This window comes from Quercus lobata, chromosome 3 (genome assembly GCF_001633185.2).
Source record: "Quercus lobata isolate SW786 chromosome 3, ValleyOak3.0 Primary Assembly, whole genome shotgun sequence".
Taxonomy (NCBI): domain Eukaryota; kingdom Viridiplantae; phylum Streptophyta; class Magnoliopsida; order Fagales; family Fagaceae; genus Quercus; species Quercus lobata.
This window is the reverse complement of record NC_044906.1, coordinates 68,770,648-68,791,699: the sequence shown is the minus strand read 5'-3', so window position 1 is coordinate 68,791,699 and position 21,052 is coordinate 68,770,648. Positions and strand designations below refer to the sequence as shown.

Here is a 21,052-nt window from a genome sequence, read left to right as displayed (position 1 = left end):
AGGGAGGAAGACTTTGTGGTTGGTCACACGTAGTGCAAAGGAAAAAGGGTTGGTGAGTCAACCTTTAACTTTTAAAAAATTTACTTCCCTCCCCCTTATAAGCTTATATTTTAGAAAAGCCCAAACAACAATATAACTTTACATATAAGCTCTTACCTTTATAAACTTCTTTCCATAACATTAAAAGAGCATATATCTTCTATAGTATCACAATATCAAAGTTTTATGCTCTTGAAGTAATTAAGATACCAACAAGCATATAAACCTATAAAATTAATTATGCGATTAGGTTGGGGTGTTACAATATCTCTTATAACAAATGTACCAAATCAACCAAGTGCTTTCCAGTTTCATGGCATGGGACTTAAAAGTATATTTTATTTTTTCCCTTAAAAAAGTAATTTCTTTCTTAAATAATTGAATTGTTACAAGAACTGGAAAATGGAAATTTGAACTTCAATTATTTTCATAAGGAAATTAGTTAATATTACTAAACTATAAAGCTCTTCTCTTGAAGTGGCAACTGAAAAGTAAATTATTAGTGTAACATAAATCGATATATTTTATGCCAATGACTACATTGTTACATACTAAATCAATTGTGATGAGAGATGGCTTTGTTTTACATTAATATTTATCGACCAAGCGATTCTTTAAAATTCTAATTGAGTATTTCTTAAAGTTCAAGCAACTCTCATGATCTACCTACCAACAAATAGTCAAATTTATACTTATCCATTTGTTGATTTCATATTGAAATTAACAAGCTCATATATATCTAAACTAAATAATTAAAACCTCAATGAGTTGGAATAATGGTTCTGACTTCTGAAAACATCATGAAATCCATGAGGTATTGGGTTCAAAACCCCTAATCCCATCTCTTATGGAATTCCAATTAATTAATCTAGTTTATTCTATTTTAGATTGGGATAAGAATAAGACCCCCCACCTATTTAAAAATTCAATTTTCTTTCAATTTTCATCAGTCATACAAAATTAAATAAATGTCAAGTATCTTACATTTTTCTAAAAATTGGAGGAAATTGAAGGATTTAATGGAAGGGAATCTCATCCCAACATAATTTTCTAAAAGAATTTCTAATTTTCTTATAATTAATTCAAATACAAATTTCATTGAAAAAATTATTAATAATACAATATTCCATTGTACCTTTTCAATGGATTTTCGTAATGGAATAATTTTAGTAAGATTTTTTAATTTTTTATTTATCAAAACCAATTGTATCATAATATCTAAATTGAATTGTGAAGTAACTAAGCATATTAATGGAGTAGTTCAATAAAATACTTCTACCTTCTTTTTCTTATCAAAAGGGAATAATACATGATGAGCAATTTGCATACTCAATTAATTGGTATCCTTACAAGGAGATTTTCATGAAGTGTAAAAAAATTAAAGATAATTCTAAGATAATGCCTAAAATTCCCATTAAAAAAAGAAGAAGATAATTCCTAAAGCCTAGACATTCCATATTTTAAAAACAAAATGTTAATTTCAACATATCTTGAAAATCTACTTTGGGTGATATATGAATGAGTTTCATATAATAAATAAGGGCATGTTTGGTAGGAGGACTTTTGTTTTTGTTTTTGTTTTCAAAACAGTAAGAAAATAATGTTAAAAAAATTGAATGTGAAACTAGTTTTTAGAGAATAATTTTTACATTATATGTGTTTGGATCTCACTTTCAAGAACAATTTTCAAAATATATTTTTCATAAAAAAAAAAAAAAAAAAAAAAAAAAAAAAGATGTTTGGGAGACCATTTTACTTTGAGAATTTTTTTTTTTTTTTAATTTATAGAAAGTAGTGTGTAGATTACTTTTTTTTTTTTTTGGATAATTAATTATAAGCTTCAAAATTGAAGTGTGGAGTGAAACTAATGAACCTTTTTTATTATTTATTTTTATATAAGGATAAAGTTCGAATTTGTGATAAAGAGAAGCTTCTTAATTTAAGATATACAAGAGTTTTGGCAAATCTATGGAGTCCAGTATTTTCATTTTATTTACAGCTATGCCATTAAAACCATTATATCTTCAAAACATCCTCTTGATCATTTTCAAAATCCTGTTTTCAACAGGGAAAATAGGAAATAATTTTATGAAAATTGTATTTAGAAAACATTAGCTAAACAATAAATTTAAGTGTGGAATCCACCATTTTATGTTTTTCGAAACAAAAAATTTTATTTAAATCCTCTTATTAAATAGACTGAAGATATAAAATATTTGGATTTAAATATTAATTGTAAACACCACATCACATCACAAAACGGGATCAGTTAATAAAATAAACCAAAAAAAAATTATTTAGAAAAAACATTTAAAATAACATTACTTTAATAAGTATTAGTAAAAAAAAAAATCCATGTCATAAATTGATCAACTACATTAACTAATCTTGTGCACTTACAAATTATTTTTAAATTTTAAGGGTTCCAAACTCTTTTTTTTAAATTCCTTCTAAAATAAAAATAAAAATGAAAATAAAAAACTTCTTTGAGATTGTCTCATTAATTACAAAATAAGTTTTTATTTTTATTTTAAATTTTGTAATAAACTATAGTCAATGTATTGAAATTTGAGTATGAAAATCAAATTGTAAAAATGATAGAATAAAAGGAGGACAATCCTCAAGCTAAACTTGGGAGCCATATGTAGTCCTCATCTTGTAGTGTACTTGCCAAATCATGAGCAACTCTCTTACAATGCCCTATTAAATATAGGAAAAAGAAACAATTAATGATCCTCATAATAAAGTTTTCCAACGTATCAACTAACCACTTACGCTTATCTAATACATACGTTCAATTCATCTTTTATCTTTCCTTCTATGTTTTTTAGAATATTGTAATTAATCAATTAATGTATTTTTTTTTTTTTTACTACCAAAAAATTTAGAGATAAAATATAAATTTCTATTAGGGTCATGTGTTTTAGTATTGTCAAACCATGCGGAATAATGTCTTTTATTGAGTTTTGATGTGTCTTAAAGCTGTAATTGAAGATCAAGTTGAAAACACAAAGTTTGCTTAAGAAAAGCTCAAGAAAAGTGCATTTTTAGCACATTTTTAGCATGTACCTTGATAGCAATCTCGATACCTCTCGATACTACCTCGATACCTATCGATAGAAGCTTGAAACCTACTGCCTCCTCGATAGCAGTCTCGACACTACCTCAATAGCAGTCTGGATGACTCGGAGATTGTCATCAACTCTCTAAGGGAGGAGTCTACTTCTATGTCCTCTTTTGGTTATTTGATCCAAGATGCTAAGTTTGCTGCAGATTCATAGCTTTCTTCTTAGAAAAAATAAAATAAAATACCGCGTCAAGTTTTATAATTTTTTAAACATAATTTTAGCTTATGACATCCACTTTTGATGATAACTCTTTATCATCAAACCAAGGTACCAAATGGTTTTTGGAGATTGTCATCGACTCTTTAAGAGAGGAGTCTACTTCTATGTCCTCTTTTGGTTATTTTATCCAAGATGCTAAATTTATTGCAAATTCATAGCTTTCTTCTATAAAAAAATAAAAAATAACACGCCAAGTTTTTTATTTTTATTTTTTAAAAGTTTTAATTTATAACGTCCAATCTTGGTGATGACTTTTTATCATCAAACTAAGATATCAATTGGTTTTTGGTATAGACAAGGATTGAAAGCTAGATTTTTTATTTGACAACAAAAGACTTTACAAACTAAACTAACTAGAACTCACAAATACTACTCCAAGTTAAATTACAAGTCACACGAAATAGTATAAATTATTTTTTAGAACTACTAAAATGACGTTGAGTTCTAACCTATATAATAAATAAATACGAAAATTATATTGAGAAAAAAAAAAAAAAAACTAAAACAGTTAGACCAAAAGTAGAATAACCTAATCCCTTCCATCCAGATAATATCCTAGGATTTTATCTCAAGTAAACTCTATTACATAATGAATTCAAAGGGTTATAGAATATAGATACTTCAATATTGAATCATAGTTCAATCTAGAAAAAATTAAAACAATATTTAACTAATTTAATTGAAGCCTTGCTATAAAAAATAATAATAGTAGTAGTAATTGAAGCCTAAACTCCAAATGTTTTTAAGATGAACAAGGTTTGGGTTCAGTTCAGTGCATCCTTTGTAGAGGACCCAATATGATATAGATAACTGAACCGTGACATAAAGAGACTTGTGGTTGTGGCAGCAACATATCAAGTCTAGTGCACAAAACTGAAAACACTCGACCCAAGAGTTGTCCTTGCAAGATACTCCTAATTGTAATGATTAAAAAATTATTTTCTACCCTTTTGTTTTTTTGCCCAATGCAGTTTCTACCCTTTTATTTTGCGTTTTCAGACAGAAACACATGTTACGGTAACTCATTTAAGCCGTTACAATAAGCACACCCACAATTTAAGGAAATTATTTATATGGGCTTTGGCTCAAGTAGCTGGGTAATAAATATAGAATTTGAATAGTTTTTATTGTTATTTTTTCCTTCTTCCCAAATAATACTCTATAATAATAATAATAGAGAAAAGTTAACAGATTCCCGCATTAGTTTAGAAAATATGTTTAGAAACTTTTAATAGAAAAAGAAATAAATAATCAACTTTTTGACGACTTTTTATAGTTTTTGTGAAAATAGTATCAAAACTTCCATAAAATAATTGTATTTTTGTTAACTAAACCTATAATAATAAGTAAAGGATGCCATTTCTCTTGCCATGAATTAAGGAAGGAGAGAAACAAATAGAGAGATGTTATGTCAACAACATTTTTGTAACATTATCACAACAAATTATAGGTGATTAGTTGTTATTGGTTCAAATTTGAACCTAACATTAAGATTATTTTTTTGCTCCAACAATAACAACCCATAAAAACTAGCCACTTAAGATTTGTTGTAAAAATATTATGAAAATGTTGTGAACATATCATTTCTTAAACAAAAATATTTTAGATATGCATTCACCTAAAAAAGAGGGGGGGGGGGGGAATCTAAAATGGGAAATTTTATAAATGTAAAAGGACAGTTTTCTCCTTGAGAGTTGGCGTTATTAGTGTTGGCATTATTAGTTGGTTTATACATAGTAATAGTATACAGCTAATAGTCTAGTCATTTCATTTTTTTTTTTTTTTTATAAAATATATAATTTCTACTCTAACCTAATCTAAGTGTATATGTGTGTGAAGCTCCCTCCTAGAGACTTGAATCTTAGCCCTTACCCCCCATAAGCCATAAGCTTTTATACTTGTGGAGTGACCACCGCACCAAAAGTGCACAGTGGTTAGTCTAGTCATTTCTAAAAAACAAAAACTGTCCAATTTTAAAATAGTTTACATTAATTACGCGACCAGACTTGTAGAAATTGATGGAATTTCATAGCTAAATTACACTGTTATACTTGTGACTGGTCATCTCAGAACCATTGTTTCTTCTAATCCAACAAAAAAATAATCACAAAAACATTAAGAATAAAATTTGCTATGATTTTGATGCCAAAAGATAACGATATATGAAAAAAAATGAAAAAAAGAAAAGAAAAGAGGATTTCAAGTACCTTGTCCTGATTGAAGGAATTGTTAGGACCGCAATTTGAATGGTAAGAACCATCCCTGTAATTAGGCCAAAGCCCATGAATGCCAAAATCTGTAATTAGGCCAAAGCCCATAAAAGCCTAATACAACAATTTATGGCCTGTTTGGAAATTTAAAAAAGGAGGGGAAGTAGAGGAGAAGGAGGGAGAGTAATTCAATTACCTTGTTTGGAAGTTTTTTAAGGAATGAGAGGGAGGAGTTTGGAGGGGTTTCAACCACATCTAACTCCTTATTTTTAATTCTCCCAAATTGGAGAGATTTGGAGGAAGAATAGAGTAGATAAATTATTGACTAGATAAATTGCCTAATTTACCCTTTCTAAATTAATAATAGACCACTGTTGCAAGTCATTTTTCAAATAGGGGTAAATTTGTCTATTTTAAACATTTCCTCTCCCCTCCATCCTAATTTTTAAAACATCCAAACAAGGGGAATGGCTAATTACTCCCTTCCCCCTTACTAATTTTAAAAACATCCAAACAAGGTGGAGGGGAACCATTCCCCTCTACTCTCCTCCCTCTCTAAACTTCCAAACAAGCCATTATGCTTTCATATTTGGGACAACCAAGATTGACATTGGACCACCTTCTCAAAAAAAAAAAAAAAAAGGGTTGGCACTGGACCTCTGGTAAGATTAGGATAAAGATATGCATAGCGCGCACGCCTAATATAAAAATGATTGGATTTTGATTGGTTTGAGAACAAAGAACTTTTTTTATTTATGTTTTTGGGTTATAGAAAATTAGAAACACATTTTTCTTTCATCAATTACATCTCAAAATGCTTTCACATTTAAAACATAGCCAGACTGATAATTGAAAAGTCCTATGTACACGCCATGGACAGCTCAATGCAGTGAAATATTCTTCTATTCAAATATTGTTCTTTTGAAAAATGTCCTTGAAATCTAATAGCCCACAACCTAACATTGAGTTCATGTTCAGTCTAGTGTGAATGGCACAATGAGAGTCCAATTTGTGGTACATCTTTTTGTGGATGGAGAGAAGAGAACTGACTTTGGGAGAATGGGTTTTCAATGACTCTAATTATTAGGGTTTATTATATTTGAAGCTATAAGGACTGAAAATGTGTTGGTCCCAAAACTGGATTGGGCTCAAATGTTAACGCCCCACACAATAAATTTGTAGAGTGTGGATAGAAGAGCTAGATTTATTCCAGAAGAAAAACGATTAAGCTGGACGACTCAAGATGATATCACACAAACAAGATTGTCGAATTCTTATCCTCAGAATTAACTATGTTGTTTCCGTTCTATGGTTTTCATCAAGAAGTTTATTATCTCAGAGTTCTGATCCCTCTCTCGATGCGTTCTTCCACGTTATATATTACTATCTTGGTGTCATCTTCACCATACATGTGTAGGTTAGATTTGGGGGATCCTTTCCTGTCCCATCCAACACTTCTTAGAAACTTCAACCAGCAGCTGTAAGGCTGCTTCATCACTGTTCAGGCATTACCTCCACATTAATGCGGCCAGAGAGTTGGTTGGAAGGCATTTAATGTAGAGGTAGCAGCCTTTGTAGATATTTGTTTACCTCTCCTGTCTTACCCCTGGTCCAATATCTCGTCCTTTGTTGTGGTGCAACTCTGAAGTAAGTCTGTGATGGTATGACACTCAGATTCACCTCGGATGCATGCTGCCGAGAAAACTTTTGTCCTCGGACACTTATTGGACTCATCTCATGTTGTCTCTACTCCTCTCTTAACTTTGTTCTCTTCACAGTCTTATTTGGACCTCCTCGGATGGTCTAACGTCCTCGGATTGGGGTTTAGGCCCAGCTGGCATGGCCTTAATAGTACCTTCTGATTAATTGGCCCCCACAGAAGCTTTGGTAAATGAAAAGTAAATTATTTGATTTTATAATTTGATTTTTTTTTTCAATGGGGAGAACTTAGATTTGATTCCTCAACCATACTCAGCAAAAAAATAATACTGTAATACATTAAGTTTATATGTCAATGTTAAAGAAATTTTGTTTGGAGAGATTTTATCGGATTAAATAAAGTGAATCAAACACTAGGACTAGAAGGCTCATGTTTCTTTTGAGTCCTTCGTTTGAATGAAGAATTAAAATTTCACTTGTTTGAATGAAATTGGTGTACCTTTGTGAAGTATGGTGGGTTATTTGGGGTAAGCAAATTGAGTGTCTTTTTGTTAGAAGACCTCCCCTCAAAAGGAGAAAAAAAAAGGTCATTGAAGACCAAATCAATACATTGATCTCAAGATAAAATTTATGTGATTAATTATTAAAGAAATTTGTTGGATTGAGAAAAAAAATGCAATTAAAATTCTAATTTTTTAAAAAAAAACTTTTGTATGTAATATTATAATCCTATTGTAAATACATTGTAATGTATTATCAAGAAAAATGTATGAGAAAATATAGCTCTTTAGACTTTTGTCCCGTAAATATAGGCCATAAGGCCAAACCACATAAACTCTCATGTTTTCTTTCTTCTTCTTCCTTTTTTCTTTTCCATCACAAATTTTTGTACTTTTAGTTTTAAATACTCTTTGTTGAGTAAATGGTCTTAAAGTTTTGTTCGAAGGGTTGGAAGAAAAATTGGAGTTTGCAAATTGTAATTGGTCTTAAATTATCCAAAAAAATATGTTGGATAGTGACTCTTTTTCTTTCTTTCTCTTTTTTTTTTTTTTTTTTTTTTTTGAAAATTTTTTTATTAAGCTTTATTTAGCTGTTTCATTTCACCTCCATCACCAGTCCATCGCAATAATATTAATGCATTTATTCTCTTTGTCAAGAACTAGATTTTAGACTCATGTGAAACTCATATACTAGGTGTGTAAATTGATTCTCTAACAAGCCCATGCCTAGCTATTACAAAGCCCAAAAGTACATGAATATACACATGAACCTTTGGAACTCTATGTACTATGCAAAGAAAACACAATGGATTCTTTAACAAGCCCATGTCTAGCTATTACAAAGCCCAAAAGGATCCCAATTAAGATTGTTTGACCCATCTCTTCTACTTCGGAAGACTCTCACACAAACTTAACCTTCCATAATTCTGTCCAACGAGAGAAAAATTATTCAGACAAAGAGAAGCAAATAATGTAGATAGCTTCAACTGGTGGTCTCAAAGTAGCGTCTTTTGATATAGAGATCAGTCCTAAATTAAATTGATTGGAATAATCTACAAGTTCCAAAACAATGACTTTTAACGGATTTTTATTTTTTTTATAAACATCTTTTAACTTATTTAACTGAAGATTAAGTAAAGATATAGACCATATGTATCTTCAAAGAATTAAACTTCAGAAAAAAATTAAATCCTTATTTCCTAGATAATAGAGTTCATAAATTGATGAAAGATTTTCCTTGTTATGAAGATGAATGACAATTTTTATTTTATTTTATTTTTTATTGAAGACTTGAGAAGCTACATTAAGTCCAAAGGGATTTCATTCAATTGATAATGTCTTCTAGTTCTTGGAGTGGCATATATAGATTCCTAGTTGGAATCCTTTGAATATGACATGCACCTTGTTCAGGTGTTTGTTTGAAACTACTGGCCTTTTTTGGGTTACCGAAACCCAATCTCCTTATTTAGGATTAATACGCACAAATCCATATCCATTAGCAAGCCAAAGGTGATGAAATTCTTCTTTTTTATTCTAAATTAATCAATAAACTATGTTACTACTAATTAGAAAATAAAATACCATGCCTATTTATTCTAATTAGTAGTAATATAGTTTATGGATTAATTTAGAATAGAAAGAAGAATTTTATCATATCTTTAAAAAAATAATTAAAATTTTATAGACCAATACAGAGAAGATATGACTTATATAATTCTAAATTAATCAATAAACTATGTTACTACTAATTAGAAAATAAAATACCATGCCTATTTATTCTAATTAGTAGTAATATAGTTTATGGATTAATTTAGAATAGAAAGAAGAATTTTATCATATCTTTAAAAAAATAATTAAAATTTTATAGACCAATACAGACAAGATATGACTTATATATTGCTCAAATTAGAATTATACATAAGCTTGCCATCACTTTATTATAGAGAAGGTAACAAATTATAGTAATTTGTTCCAAGACTAAACATAAACAAATTATTACTAGTAAATAATGATAAGAGATGTATTCCTCTGGCTAGTCCTCAGCCACAATCTTTAGAAATTAGAACTTAGGAAACTGGACATTTGAAGCATATCTTCCTTTTGGAGGCACTGGACACTCAATGATTTCTGACCCAGAACTGTCCACACAAATATAGATTTGGTAAAGCTGTCTGTTACCATGTGAATCTTTATTGCACTCTATCCTAGGAGTGTGCCCAATGCCCTTTATTATTGCTCTTACAATGTTGTCTAAGCTATAAAATCCATCATCTGGTTCAATTTTTGCAATCCTGAGTATTTGTAGCAGGTTTACTTTTTTCTTTAGATTGAGAGTTGCTTCAAAGTAGTCATGTTGTTCAATTTGAGATTCTGAGCATGTCCCATGTTTTTCCCATTCATGTGACCAGAACCTAAAGCCATTGCTACTTGGGCAGCTAAGTGATGGCCAATCCTTTTGCAGATGGGTCATTAGGTCTGAGAGCTACAGAAACCATCATATACATGTATCATATAAGAAAATTTAAGGCAAAATATGTTTTATATAAACTGATCAGACAGACTTATAATTAACTTGGGCAAAATGTCCTAGCTTGTGAAGTACCAAACTCAAAAGAGGCTAAAGTGCATGACAATTAGAATTCTCCTTCTTTTTCGTAGAATTTGATAATTACAAAAATGAGGTAGAGAAGAATTGAAAATGGTTTTAAATGTTGATGTGGGATTCAAACCTAGGTTCTCCTTATAAAGAGAATCAAACAATATCACTAAATTACAAAGCTCTTGATAATAGTGTGCTTTACATTTGGTCTTTGAAATGGATAAGAAAAATTGAAGTGCATGAACATATCCTTGCTCATATATATCCCTAGGGTAGGGGTTTCACATTTTACTCGCTGCATCTTTACATGATTTAATTTAGAGTGGCAATATAAAATGTGTCATTAATTTCCATATGGGAGCTCTAATTTGTATTCAATTTGCAAAAGAGAGAAGACAAACCTTTTGTTTTATGAGTGGCCATGATATAGAGAAAAAATTGAGATGTTTGAAAGCATTTACTTTCTCTTTTTCCAATGAATGGAAAATATTATTAGCAAGTTCTTGGGCAATTGATCGAGGCATAGACTTGTATTTTTTCACTTATAGATGCATGAATGGCATTTGTAAAAACAGATATGAGATAACCCTAGAAACAATGTGCCTAATCTTCAAATGCATGTTATTATATATGATAATCTCAATTCAACTTCCACTAATCATTTATAAGATCACAGTACTAAAAATTATAAGTACCCGAGATTTCTCAAAGACACTGTTAGGATCACAGTTTGAAGGATATGAGCCATCCTTGTATTCAGGCCAAAGTCCATGAATGGTGAAATCAATCACAGGCTTTCCTGTCTCAGGATAGCAACAACTGTGCTTTGAGTCACAGTATGCTCCTGGCCACTGCATACATTCACATATGATGTTTGAAACAATAAAAGAAAGTTTTTAAGTTTTGTAAACCCCAATATTAATTTAGAGGAGAAAAACGTTTATGAAAATGATATGAAACACCAAACTCACCTGTAGAACGAAGTAGAAGAAATCAAAATCCTTTAAAAGGAAAAGAACAGATAGATATTGTAATATCAAAAGCTTTATCAAGATTGAATAGTTGAGCCTCATCTGAATTTTTTTTTTTTGGGTTCCCTTTTTCTTTTAACAACTTTGTTGGATTGCTTTTTCATTTATAAAAGAACATAATTGGGTAGGTTTGAGTTTGAAGCTGAATTTCTGGGCAAAATGTAAATGTTGTGAACTGAATATCTAGGAGGACGGTTACAGTATATGCTCAGGGATTAGCAGTCTTATTAGTTTATGTTTATCTCGCATTGTTTGCGTGTGCGCCATGACTGTTATGAGTTTAGCTTCCCTTCCCAATTTCCTGATAAATTCATGACTTTTTGTTCTCCTTGATATATCATGCTGGTACTGAGGTGGGAAATCTGAGTGAAACCTAATTCTTGGAATAGAAGCCAAATCTTGGTTCATTATTATGGAAGCCATAGTAAAGAAAATCCATCAACCCCATAACCATATATATGTAGTCTAGGTGTCTTTTTCTTTGGCATTGCCATGTATTGGTGCTTGGATTGGCTTCACTTTTAGTTTTAGACCAAGGTACAAAAATGGATGCTGAATTAATTCACTACTCTTGTCAACAGGTATCGTGGTGAAGGCTAGTGCTATTGCCTCAAAAACTGCACACAAAAGCGTTGACTTGCAAATAAAATGAGTAACACCACTGTGATAACTTTTGTTGTTGTTGTTGTTGTTGTTGTTTTAGTCTGATGATAACAATCAAATGTTAAAAAAAATTTTGTGGGGTCATCAACAAAATCTCCAATGGTGAATCGGTGATACATGCTCATTGGAGTTGAAAATTAAATGGTAGATTTATCTTTAAAATTTAAACCTAAGAAAAATAGTACTTGATCCCCTTCCAGAATTAAAACTAGCTAGTCCCCGCAAAAACTAAAACTAGCCCAAATAATCTAAAAATAAAATGGCCATGTTGGCCCATTCTTTGGGCCGTGGCCCCTAACAAACCCAACTTTACAAATCAAAAATCCGTAAATGTCATGTGTATCATTGGCTGTGAAGTTGTGCGTATAGTTATGTGGTGCATGATAGTGTGTTAAGTTGATTAACATTTTGCTTTTTGCTATTTGACTGCACCTAAAGAATTCATTTGTTTTTTTTTTTTTTTTTTTCAAAACCTATTATTTTTTTAGTTAGATCAATATTGCACATATACTGAAATAATAATTTTTTTTCGATTTGTAGATTATGTGACAATTAACTACAATTTAGCTTCAAGAAAAAAAATGCAAATATTTCAAAAGTCAATGCTACGCAATATTGCAACCTCTAATGCCAATATCTCAATCTCTAAAAATTCACAAACAAAATTTTATAAAGAATTTTTTTATTATGGAATATGAATTTTTAACAGGCTCTTCATTTTGTACTTTGAAAAAAAGAGTGCTACTAAATTTAATATAGAATCAATCATAAATGATTTTAAAGGAATGTCTAGGTTCATTTTGATATAAGATCTAGGGTGTAAGGGCTGAATTTGGATTGGACCCAGTATAGGATTGGGTTTTAGCCCAACAAGTCGAAACAATGAATTTGTAGAGCGTAAGTGAAAGAACTAGTTCTACTCCAGAAGAAAGACAAAAAAAAGTTGTTAATTAAAGATCATTAAACACAAATAAGATAAGAAAATCTGTCCTCGGTATGGCCTGAGGAGCTATGGTATAATGTCTTGTTGATAAACAAAGTTACAAGAGTTCAAAGTATTGTTATAAAGATTTCTTGATTTTTCCGATCTCTTTTCTTTAGGCCATCTTCCTATGCTATATACTGCAATCTTGATATCATTTCTACCATACACATGTAAGTTAGATTTTAGGAACTCCTTCTTGTCCCATCCAACACCTCTCAGAACCATCAACTAGTAGTTGTAAGGCTGCTTGACCACTGTTCAGGTATCGCCTCTACATTAATGCGGCTAGAGAGTTAGTTGGGAAGCATTTAATGTGGAGGTAGCAGCTTTTGAAGATATTTGTTGCCTCCCTTTGCTCATTCCTTATCCAATGTCTGACTCCTAGTTGTGATGCAACCTTGAAGAATGTCCAAGATGATAAGACGTTCTTACTGACTTCGGATTTCCGTTTCCGATATGACTTTTCTTCTCGGACGTATTTTGGACTATCATATACAATTTTTATTTCTACTTCTTATACCATTCACATTATAACTTTACTTGACCATCCTCGGATTGAGCCATAAGCCCAATTCATATAGTTTTAATTGTACCTTCTAGATAATTGGCCCCCCACATAGGGTAAATAGAAAATTACACCCTTGAAGTTTGGGTTGCTTGGACTTTATACCTCAAAGTTTCAGAACTTTGATTTAATACTCTGAAGTTTGGTTCCGTTAGCAATTCACCTCCACGGTTAATTTCTGCTGTTAAATGACACGTGTGCATGATGACGTGTTTTATTTTTGCTAAATCAGCCCCAAAACTACATCGTTTCAATAAAAAAATAAAAGCTTACCTAGCTCCATCCAAACGGTATAGTTTTGCCCAAGCTAAAATACAAATCTCCAATCCTAAACTATATCGTTTCAGTCATATTCCAAAATCCCAAATCACTCTTATCATCACATCAGCTACTCCTAAATCGCATAGCAGACCTCAACATGAGTTACTCGAATCCTATTACTATACCCACCCGGGCCCATTGGGTCCGTCCTTGCCTGTACTGTCTTTAAAAAAAATGGTCGGGTTAAACGAACCCAAATTTATATATATATTCAAAACCCTAATCTTCCTCGAATCCTATTACTATACTCACACCTAAATTTTATTACAAAATACCTGCTACTAGTAAAGTCATGGGTAGTCGACTTAGTCTAATTGGAGGATTCTGAATTAGTGTCTATATGGTATATTTTTCAAACTCTTGTTAAAACTGTGCAATATAAGGACATGTTCTCTCATTTGTTGGCGCCTTTCTTTTATTGTTTACTGAAATTCATTTAGTTACATTTAGTTATTCATGTTTGAAAATTTTAATTTTTAGCTTATAGATCATAGGTATCTTCAAATTTCAAGAAAAAAAAATTCCTAGGTAATAGAGTTCACAGATGGATGAAAGAAAAAGCAAAATTTTCAAGAAACTCATAGACAATCAAAAATCCTATGCAACATTGGTTGGCTCAGCAGGTAGGGCTTGGTTATCTAGCCCTTGATCCAAGCAAAAAGTTTGAGCCATGGGGCTTGGGCTCAGCAGGATGTTTGGACTTCGTGAAAGTTCAAATATGTGTATAAAAGCACCCTTGAACGTTTAGACCCCCAATTTACAAATTACCGATTCAAGCTTTATATCAAACAATTAATGTGCGGAACATAAACAAAAGCTTAATACAGAATTGGTAAACAATCTAAGCCAATTAAAATCACATCCACAGCAAAAAATAAAAGGCAAAGATAAAGGGAAGAGAGATGCAAACACAAGGACAACACACGATGTGTTATCGAAGAAGAAACCGAAGCCCTCGGCGTAAAACCTCTTCGCCGCCCTCCAAGCGGTCAATAATCCACTAGAAAATGTAGTTGGGATACATGAACAGCAATAGACCCTCCAAGCCTAATCTACCCAATGTATCTAAGCCCTCCAAGCTTCTTGCTCCAACGAGGTTGCGCCGAACCTTTTTCTTTTCTAGCTTACCGAATTCCGCTATAATCCATAGCATTCGCCATCCTTGGCATCTTCCAATGCTTCCCAAAACTCCAAAAACACTCAACACTCTAAATGGGTGTGGGTAGTGTTTGGATAGAAATCTCCTTTCAATAGGTATGACCAAGGTTGTCAAAATCGGGATCCTACGTAGGATCGTTGGAGGTAGGTAAGATCGTGGATCGTAGGATCGAATCGTGGATCGTAAGATCCTACCTATTTTCAGATTTTAAGCAAAAATCCTATTGATAATAACTTTGTATGTTATATAATCACTTAAAATATGAATTCATCCATTAAAAAACAAAAATTGCATCATAAAATGTAATTTACACGCACTACATTGTTCTTATGTTATTTTAACGAAACAAAATATATTTAACTTTTGACATAATATATCTAAAAAGTTCAATACATGTTTAATTAGCAACTAAGTACCAAAATATTATCTACACATATGGAAAATGTTTTCCAAATTCTAAGTTCCAAATTCAAAATAAGTTAGGCTAGTTAGCATATAAAAACTAGCTAACTACAAATTTACAATATGTAATTCAAAAAGAGAATTCTCAATCTAAGGTAAACTAGCTAATTACAAATATAAAATCCAAAAGAGAATTCTCATTCTAAAGTTCTTCTAATCTAGTCACTATCATTGTCATATCTCATTTCATCATCTATATTCTTCCTAGTATCAACATCCATGGCGTAATCATCGAAATCCCTAACTCTCTCAAATCCAGGTGGGGGCCGATCACTATCATCATCATTAGAACCATCATCATTCTCATGAAATTCATCACTAACATCATGAACTAGCACACTTTTTCCTTTGGCAGCAACTCTTGAAACCTCATCATCACCTAACATTGATAACCAAAATATACAAATTTTTTTGATAAGTAAAGTATACAAATGTAAATTAGTGATTAGTGGTCACACATTCAAACTATACATTGATAACTTGTATAAATATTAGCTATAAAGGAAGGCTTTAAAGTTATAAATTAATACCTTCATTGTCTTCATTAAAATTTGCACTATCATCTTCTGAATCTACAGAATCTGCTGCTAACCACTCATCATCAGAAGATAAATTCTCCAAACCAATTTCTTCTTTTGTACTCAATGGTTTAGCTCTTTTTTGTTTTATCTTCAAGTTGTACATAACGAAGACCAAGTCATTCATTTTTTTCTGGTGTAAGCGATTTCTCCTTTTTGAATGTACCTATAGTTGTAATAATTTTAATTGAGAATTCTCAAACACAGGGGAGGGGGAAAGAAACAAACTTTTACTAAGAAAGAAAATAGAAAACCATCTTGTCATAATATACCAAAGTCATTTGGTCTTACCATTTCAAACGCACTCCAATTTCTTTCACAACCAGATGAGCTACATGTTAAGCTCAATATTCTTATAGCAAATTTTTTCAATTCAGGACAGTCATCTCCATATGAGTCCCACCATTCAGCTGATACATATATGAATTATAATATCTTAGTCTTAAGAATAAAATTTACAACTAATAAAGATGAATTTGAATGTAAAACAAAAAACAAAAAACAAAATTGTTACCTGGCTGTTTGGTATCTCTGGCTAGTATGGCAGCTTCAATACCAAAGAGTCCCTTTGCTTGTTTGAATTTTTCAAGTTGCATATCTATCTTTTTCCTATCACTAACTTCTGGAACCATTCGTTGAAGACACGTATATAGTCCTAATTTAATATCTGAACCCGGATCAAAAGAAGGATCATAATGAATAGAAGGGTTCAAATAGTATCCCGCAACATGCAAAGGCCTATGAAGTTGCATTTCCCATCGATCATCAATAATATCCCATATCTCTTTGTAACTACAATTTAAAACAGTGGATATTATATTAAAAAAAAAAGAATATATATTTAATAAGCTAATGAATTAAAAACAAATGTAAATTTAAGGAAGATATAAATAAAATGGTTACCTCTTTTGAACATTATTGAAATTTTTCTGTATTTCTTCTTTTGCTTTTTCCATTTCTTGATAAATGAATCCCATTGGAGGTGTATCAGAATCAACCAGGCGAAGCACCTTTAAAAGGGGTATTGCGGCCTTCAAGCATTTGACAACAAGTCGCCAAAAGCCATTGTTATCCATAACTATGGCATGAATTCTTTTCCCTTCTTTTGTTTTTGCAAATTTACTACACCTCCATTGTTCAGAAGAAAACATTGCCATCAATTCTCCTTTGAACTCATTAAGGCATGACAATGTCAAATATGATGTTGCAAATCTAGTGGCAGCAGGTCTAATCAATTCCCTCCCTTTAGTGAAATCCCTCAACCAATTTAAAAGCATAGCTCTAGAATATATGAACGTTGTAATCTTCTTCCCCTTTGCAATTGTGTACTTATGGTCCTTAATCTTTTTTTCAAAATCCTCAAGTATCAAATCCAAGCAATGGGCAGCACATGGAGTCCAAAACAGGCACTTTCTCTTCTGCATCAACATCTCTCCAGCTAGTTTGTAGTTAGCAGCATTGTCAGTCACCAATTGCACAACATTCTCCTCTCCAACCCTATCGACAACTTCATCTAACATTTGACAAACTTTTTCAGCTGTTTTAGATATGTTAGATGTGTCTATAGAGTATAGGAAAATGGTTCCTTTGGGACTATTCACCAAAAAATTACAAATGGATCTCCTTTTCTTATCAGACCAGCCATCAGACATAATTGAACAACCTGTTTTTTTCCATTCAATCTTATATTCTTCAAGCATTTGTTGTGTAAAATCTACCTCTTTCTTCAAGCATGTCTCCCTAATCTCATGATAGGAAGGAGGCTTGAGGCCAATCCCAAATCTTGAAATCATATCAATCATTTGCAGAAACTCCGGATTTTTGACACAATTAAAAGGGATGGCACTAGTGTAGAAGAATCTAGCAATTTGTTGGATCACTAGATCACGTTCTCCTTTTTTAAACACACGATTCATTGTTACTTGCTTATTTTTTGTAACAAACTTATCCATGGAGCCTATGTGTTTGCCCCTCCCTTTTGATGAATGTAGTTGTTGTACTTCAACTAATTCATCATCATTGCCATCATCCTCTTCTTCTATAGTATACCACCTTTTCTTTTTTATAGATGCTTCAGATTGGGCATACAAAAGAGTCGCAAATTTTTCCCTCACCTTTTCTGGCACACTAGGACAAGCTGAAACATTTTTCCTAGTCCCAGCTAAATGATGCTTCAGCCTATATATACCCCCACTATGAATTTCTTTGCAATAATTACATTGAACTTGCCTTGAACCTACTTCAACACCATGTTCCCATCCCAGGTCAGACCTATTTCCTGGTGCATTTTTTCGCTTAATTTTCTTTCTAGCCAAATTAGACATTGTATATTTGTACTAGAGCTGCAAAAAAAGACACCAAGATACAGAGCATGCTCAAAAAAATCACACAGAAAATTCATCAAACAGGTTATGTGCAATTCTAAACTACTAATTGTGTTTACTAATATTTCTCAAAGAATCAAATACTAAAGACCCTGTTTCTTAATTTTTCAAATTTTACTTAATTTAGTTAACAAAATAGAAAAATAAAAACATAAACACAACACAACACAACAATCTGGAATCAAGCTATCAAAGTGCAAATAAATGATAAACTACTAACTTAATAAGTACTAACTACCAAAAAAGATTACCAGAAAGCTTAAAGGCAGCAATGGCTCACAGCAACATCATTGACAGGGCTGAGAGGTGCTGGGTTTTTGACAGAGGATGGACTCGATTGAGGAGGTGCGGGACTGAGGTGTTGGTTTCTAAATGTTTCTAAATACTTAAGAAGGATTGAAAGCAGCAATAGCTCACCATTGAGAGGGCTGAGTGCTGGGTTTTTGACAGGGGACTGTGGAGGCGCGCGGGACAGAGCTGCTGCGTTCTGGAGCTTTTGACAGAGAATTGAGCAGATGCGACCGTGCGGGACTGAGGTGCTGGTTTTTGAAAGTTTCTAAATACTTAAGAAAGATTGAGAGCAGCAATAGTTCGCCATTGAGAGGGCTGAGTGCTGGGTTTTTAACAGGGGAGTCGGACTGTGGAGGCGCGCGGGAGGGAGCAGGTGCGTCGTGCGTGTTGAGTGTTGAGTCTGTTGACTGCTGAAGCTTTTAAGGGTTTCTAAAATATTTAGGTTTTGTTTGAAAACTTAACTTAAGTAGTATAGGTTTTTTTGGGATTTTATTTTGAGAGAGGGGTAATTTAGGACTTTAATTCATTGGGCTTATGGGTATTGGACCTTTAGGTGGGCCGGGCATTATTTTACTGGACTTACCCAAATGACCCAAATGAATCCCACTTAAAAAAAAAAAAAAAAAAGCCAAAAAAGCCTAATGGTAGGATCGGTAGGATCCCATACAATCCTACGATCCTATACGATCCTACACGATCCTACAAACGATCCTAACATTTTTGCGATCCTGCTACGATTTTAATCTTTTTGGTGAGGTGGGATCGTAAAATCGTGCGATTTTATGATCCGGATCGCGATTTTGACAACCTTGGGTATGACAATGAGAGAGGGAATGAGAAGAGACTACAAAGATTTCTCTCTAAGAATGAGTAGCTCTCTCTAATTGGGTGGGTGTTTTGAAGAAACCTCTCTTAGGGTTTTTCTTTCTGAATGGCCACCCATTTTTTGTGGGAATGATGGGTATTTATACTGGTGTGAGAATGGAATGCAAAGAGTCAGTTTTTCCAAAACAGGGTTGGCTGGCGACTTGACCTCGCGACTTAACTGAGTCACGAGTTCAAGCCGCGAGCTAGCTAAATGGCCAGTCTGGATTTTTGTCCTGTAGTACTTCAGCTGGCATGACTGTTCAACTCCCCTGCATGCTCTGCGCGTGTGCAACTTTTGGTGGCTTGCAAGCCTCGAGCTTCCCGCGAGATCTAGCCGCGAGTTCTTGCTTCACTGCACAGTCTTGAGCATTTCTTCACACTCTCTCACACACTACCCTTACATGATTCCCACTTAAATACAGGGTTTCTAAGTGTTGTATTACAAGCAAATATGTCACAGAATAAAGCCAACATATGGTTGATTAAATTCAACCTTACAATCTTCCCCTTTAGCTATTCCGTGACAAAACACCCTAAAACAGACTCTAGACTTAAACGTGAGTTTGGGAACAATAGCAAAACTAACTTACACCTAAATCTAGAAACTGTAAAGCTCTTGAATCATATGAACATGAATCTCCTGAAACACAACAATACACTATGATCATTGTATACAAAAAAGCATGAAATGCATGTGAAGCAGGCATGATGTGATCAAGCAAAGATGGATATAAGAAACAAATCATGGCTTGATCAAACAAGCAATCGCTACAAGGTAATGACCACAATACTCATTCACACTTGGAATGAACACTTGGACATACAAGCTAACAAGCTCAATGCAAGTCACTTGCATGCCCAACACTCAACCAATGCATAATACACTAAGTATATGCATCTAGGAACAATCTTACAAGGGCACAAGAGTGACAGTACTTAACAACAAAATGCATGACATTTAGTTAGAAGTACTGATTTAAACAAAGCATAAAGGCTGCAAGAAGCATGGTACAAACCATAAAGCCTACAGATAATGAAAACAAACCCTAATAGCTTACAAAAGCAACATGGGTACAAACATAAAATACTGAATATAAACTTAAACAATATAAGCTCAAAGTGCTTAAAATTTCTCCCCTTAAGAATGATGAGAAGCTGTGATGCACTTAGAACATATATACTTGTAACCTGAAACACTTGCACAAAACACATTAGACCCTCAAGGTAAAGCAAGTAATACAAGGACAAGTATAATGTAACAAGTAAAAAGAGATCAAGTAAACATGTTGTGAAACATATGAGCAACTTGATCAAACACCAAAACAGTCATATAGAAATGACTACAATGATCACATAGCAAAGCAATTGATCATTCGAACATGCATTCAATGA

The 21,052-nt window shown here is 32.6% G+C and overlaps 2 protein-coding genes across 2 annotated transcripts; both read right to left on the bottom strand.

Moving 5' to 3' along the window:
• Nucleotides 1-9,659: 9,659 nt before the first annotated feature.
• LOC115982133 (ribonuclease 3-like) lies at nt 9,660-11,447 on the bottom strand. The gene is made up of 3 exons (XM_031104651.1): nt 11,326-11,447; nt 11,050-11,205; nt 9,660-10,237 (listed from the first exon to the last, which is right to left on the bottom strand). The coding sequence occupies exons 1-3, from the start codon at nt 11,425-11,427 to the stop codon at nt 9,815-9,817; spliced, it is 681 nt and encodes a 226-aa protein (XP_030960511.1). The 5' UTR covers nt 11,428-11,447; the 3' UTR covers nt 9,660-9,814.
• A 5,107-nt stretch (nt 11,448-16,554) lies between these two features.
• On the bottom strand, nt 16,555-18,442 carry LOC115981337. The gene is made up of 3 exons (XM_031103488.1): nt 17,022-18,442; nt 16,633-16,910; nt 16,555-16,559 (listed from the first exon to the last, which is right to left on the bottom strand). The coding sequence occupies exons 1-3, from the start codon at nt 18,440-18,442 to the stop codon at nt 16,555-16,557; spliced, it is 1,704 nt and encodes a 567-aa protein (XP_030959348.1).
• Between the last annotated feature and the right edge of the window lie 2,610 nt (nt 18,443-21,052).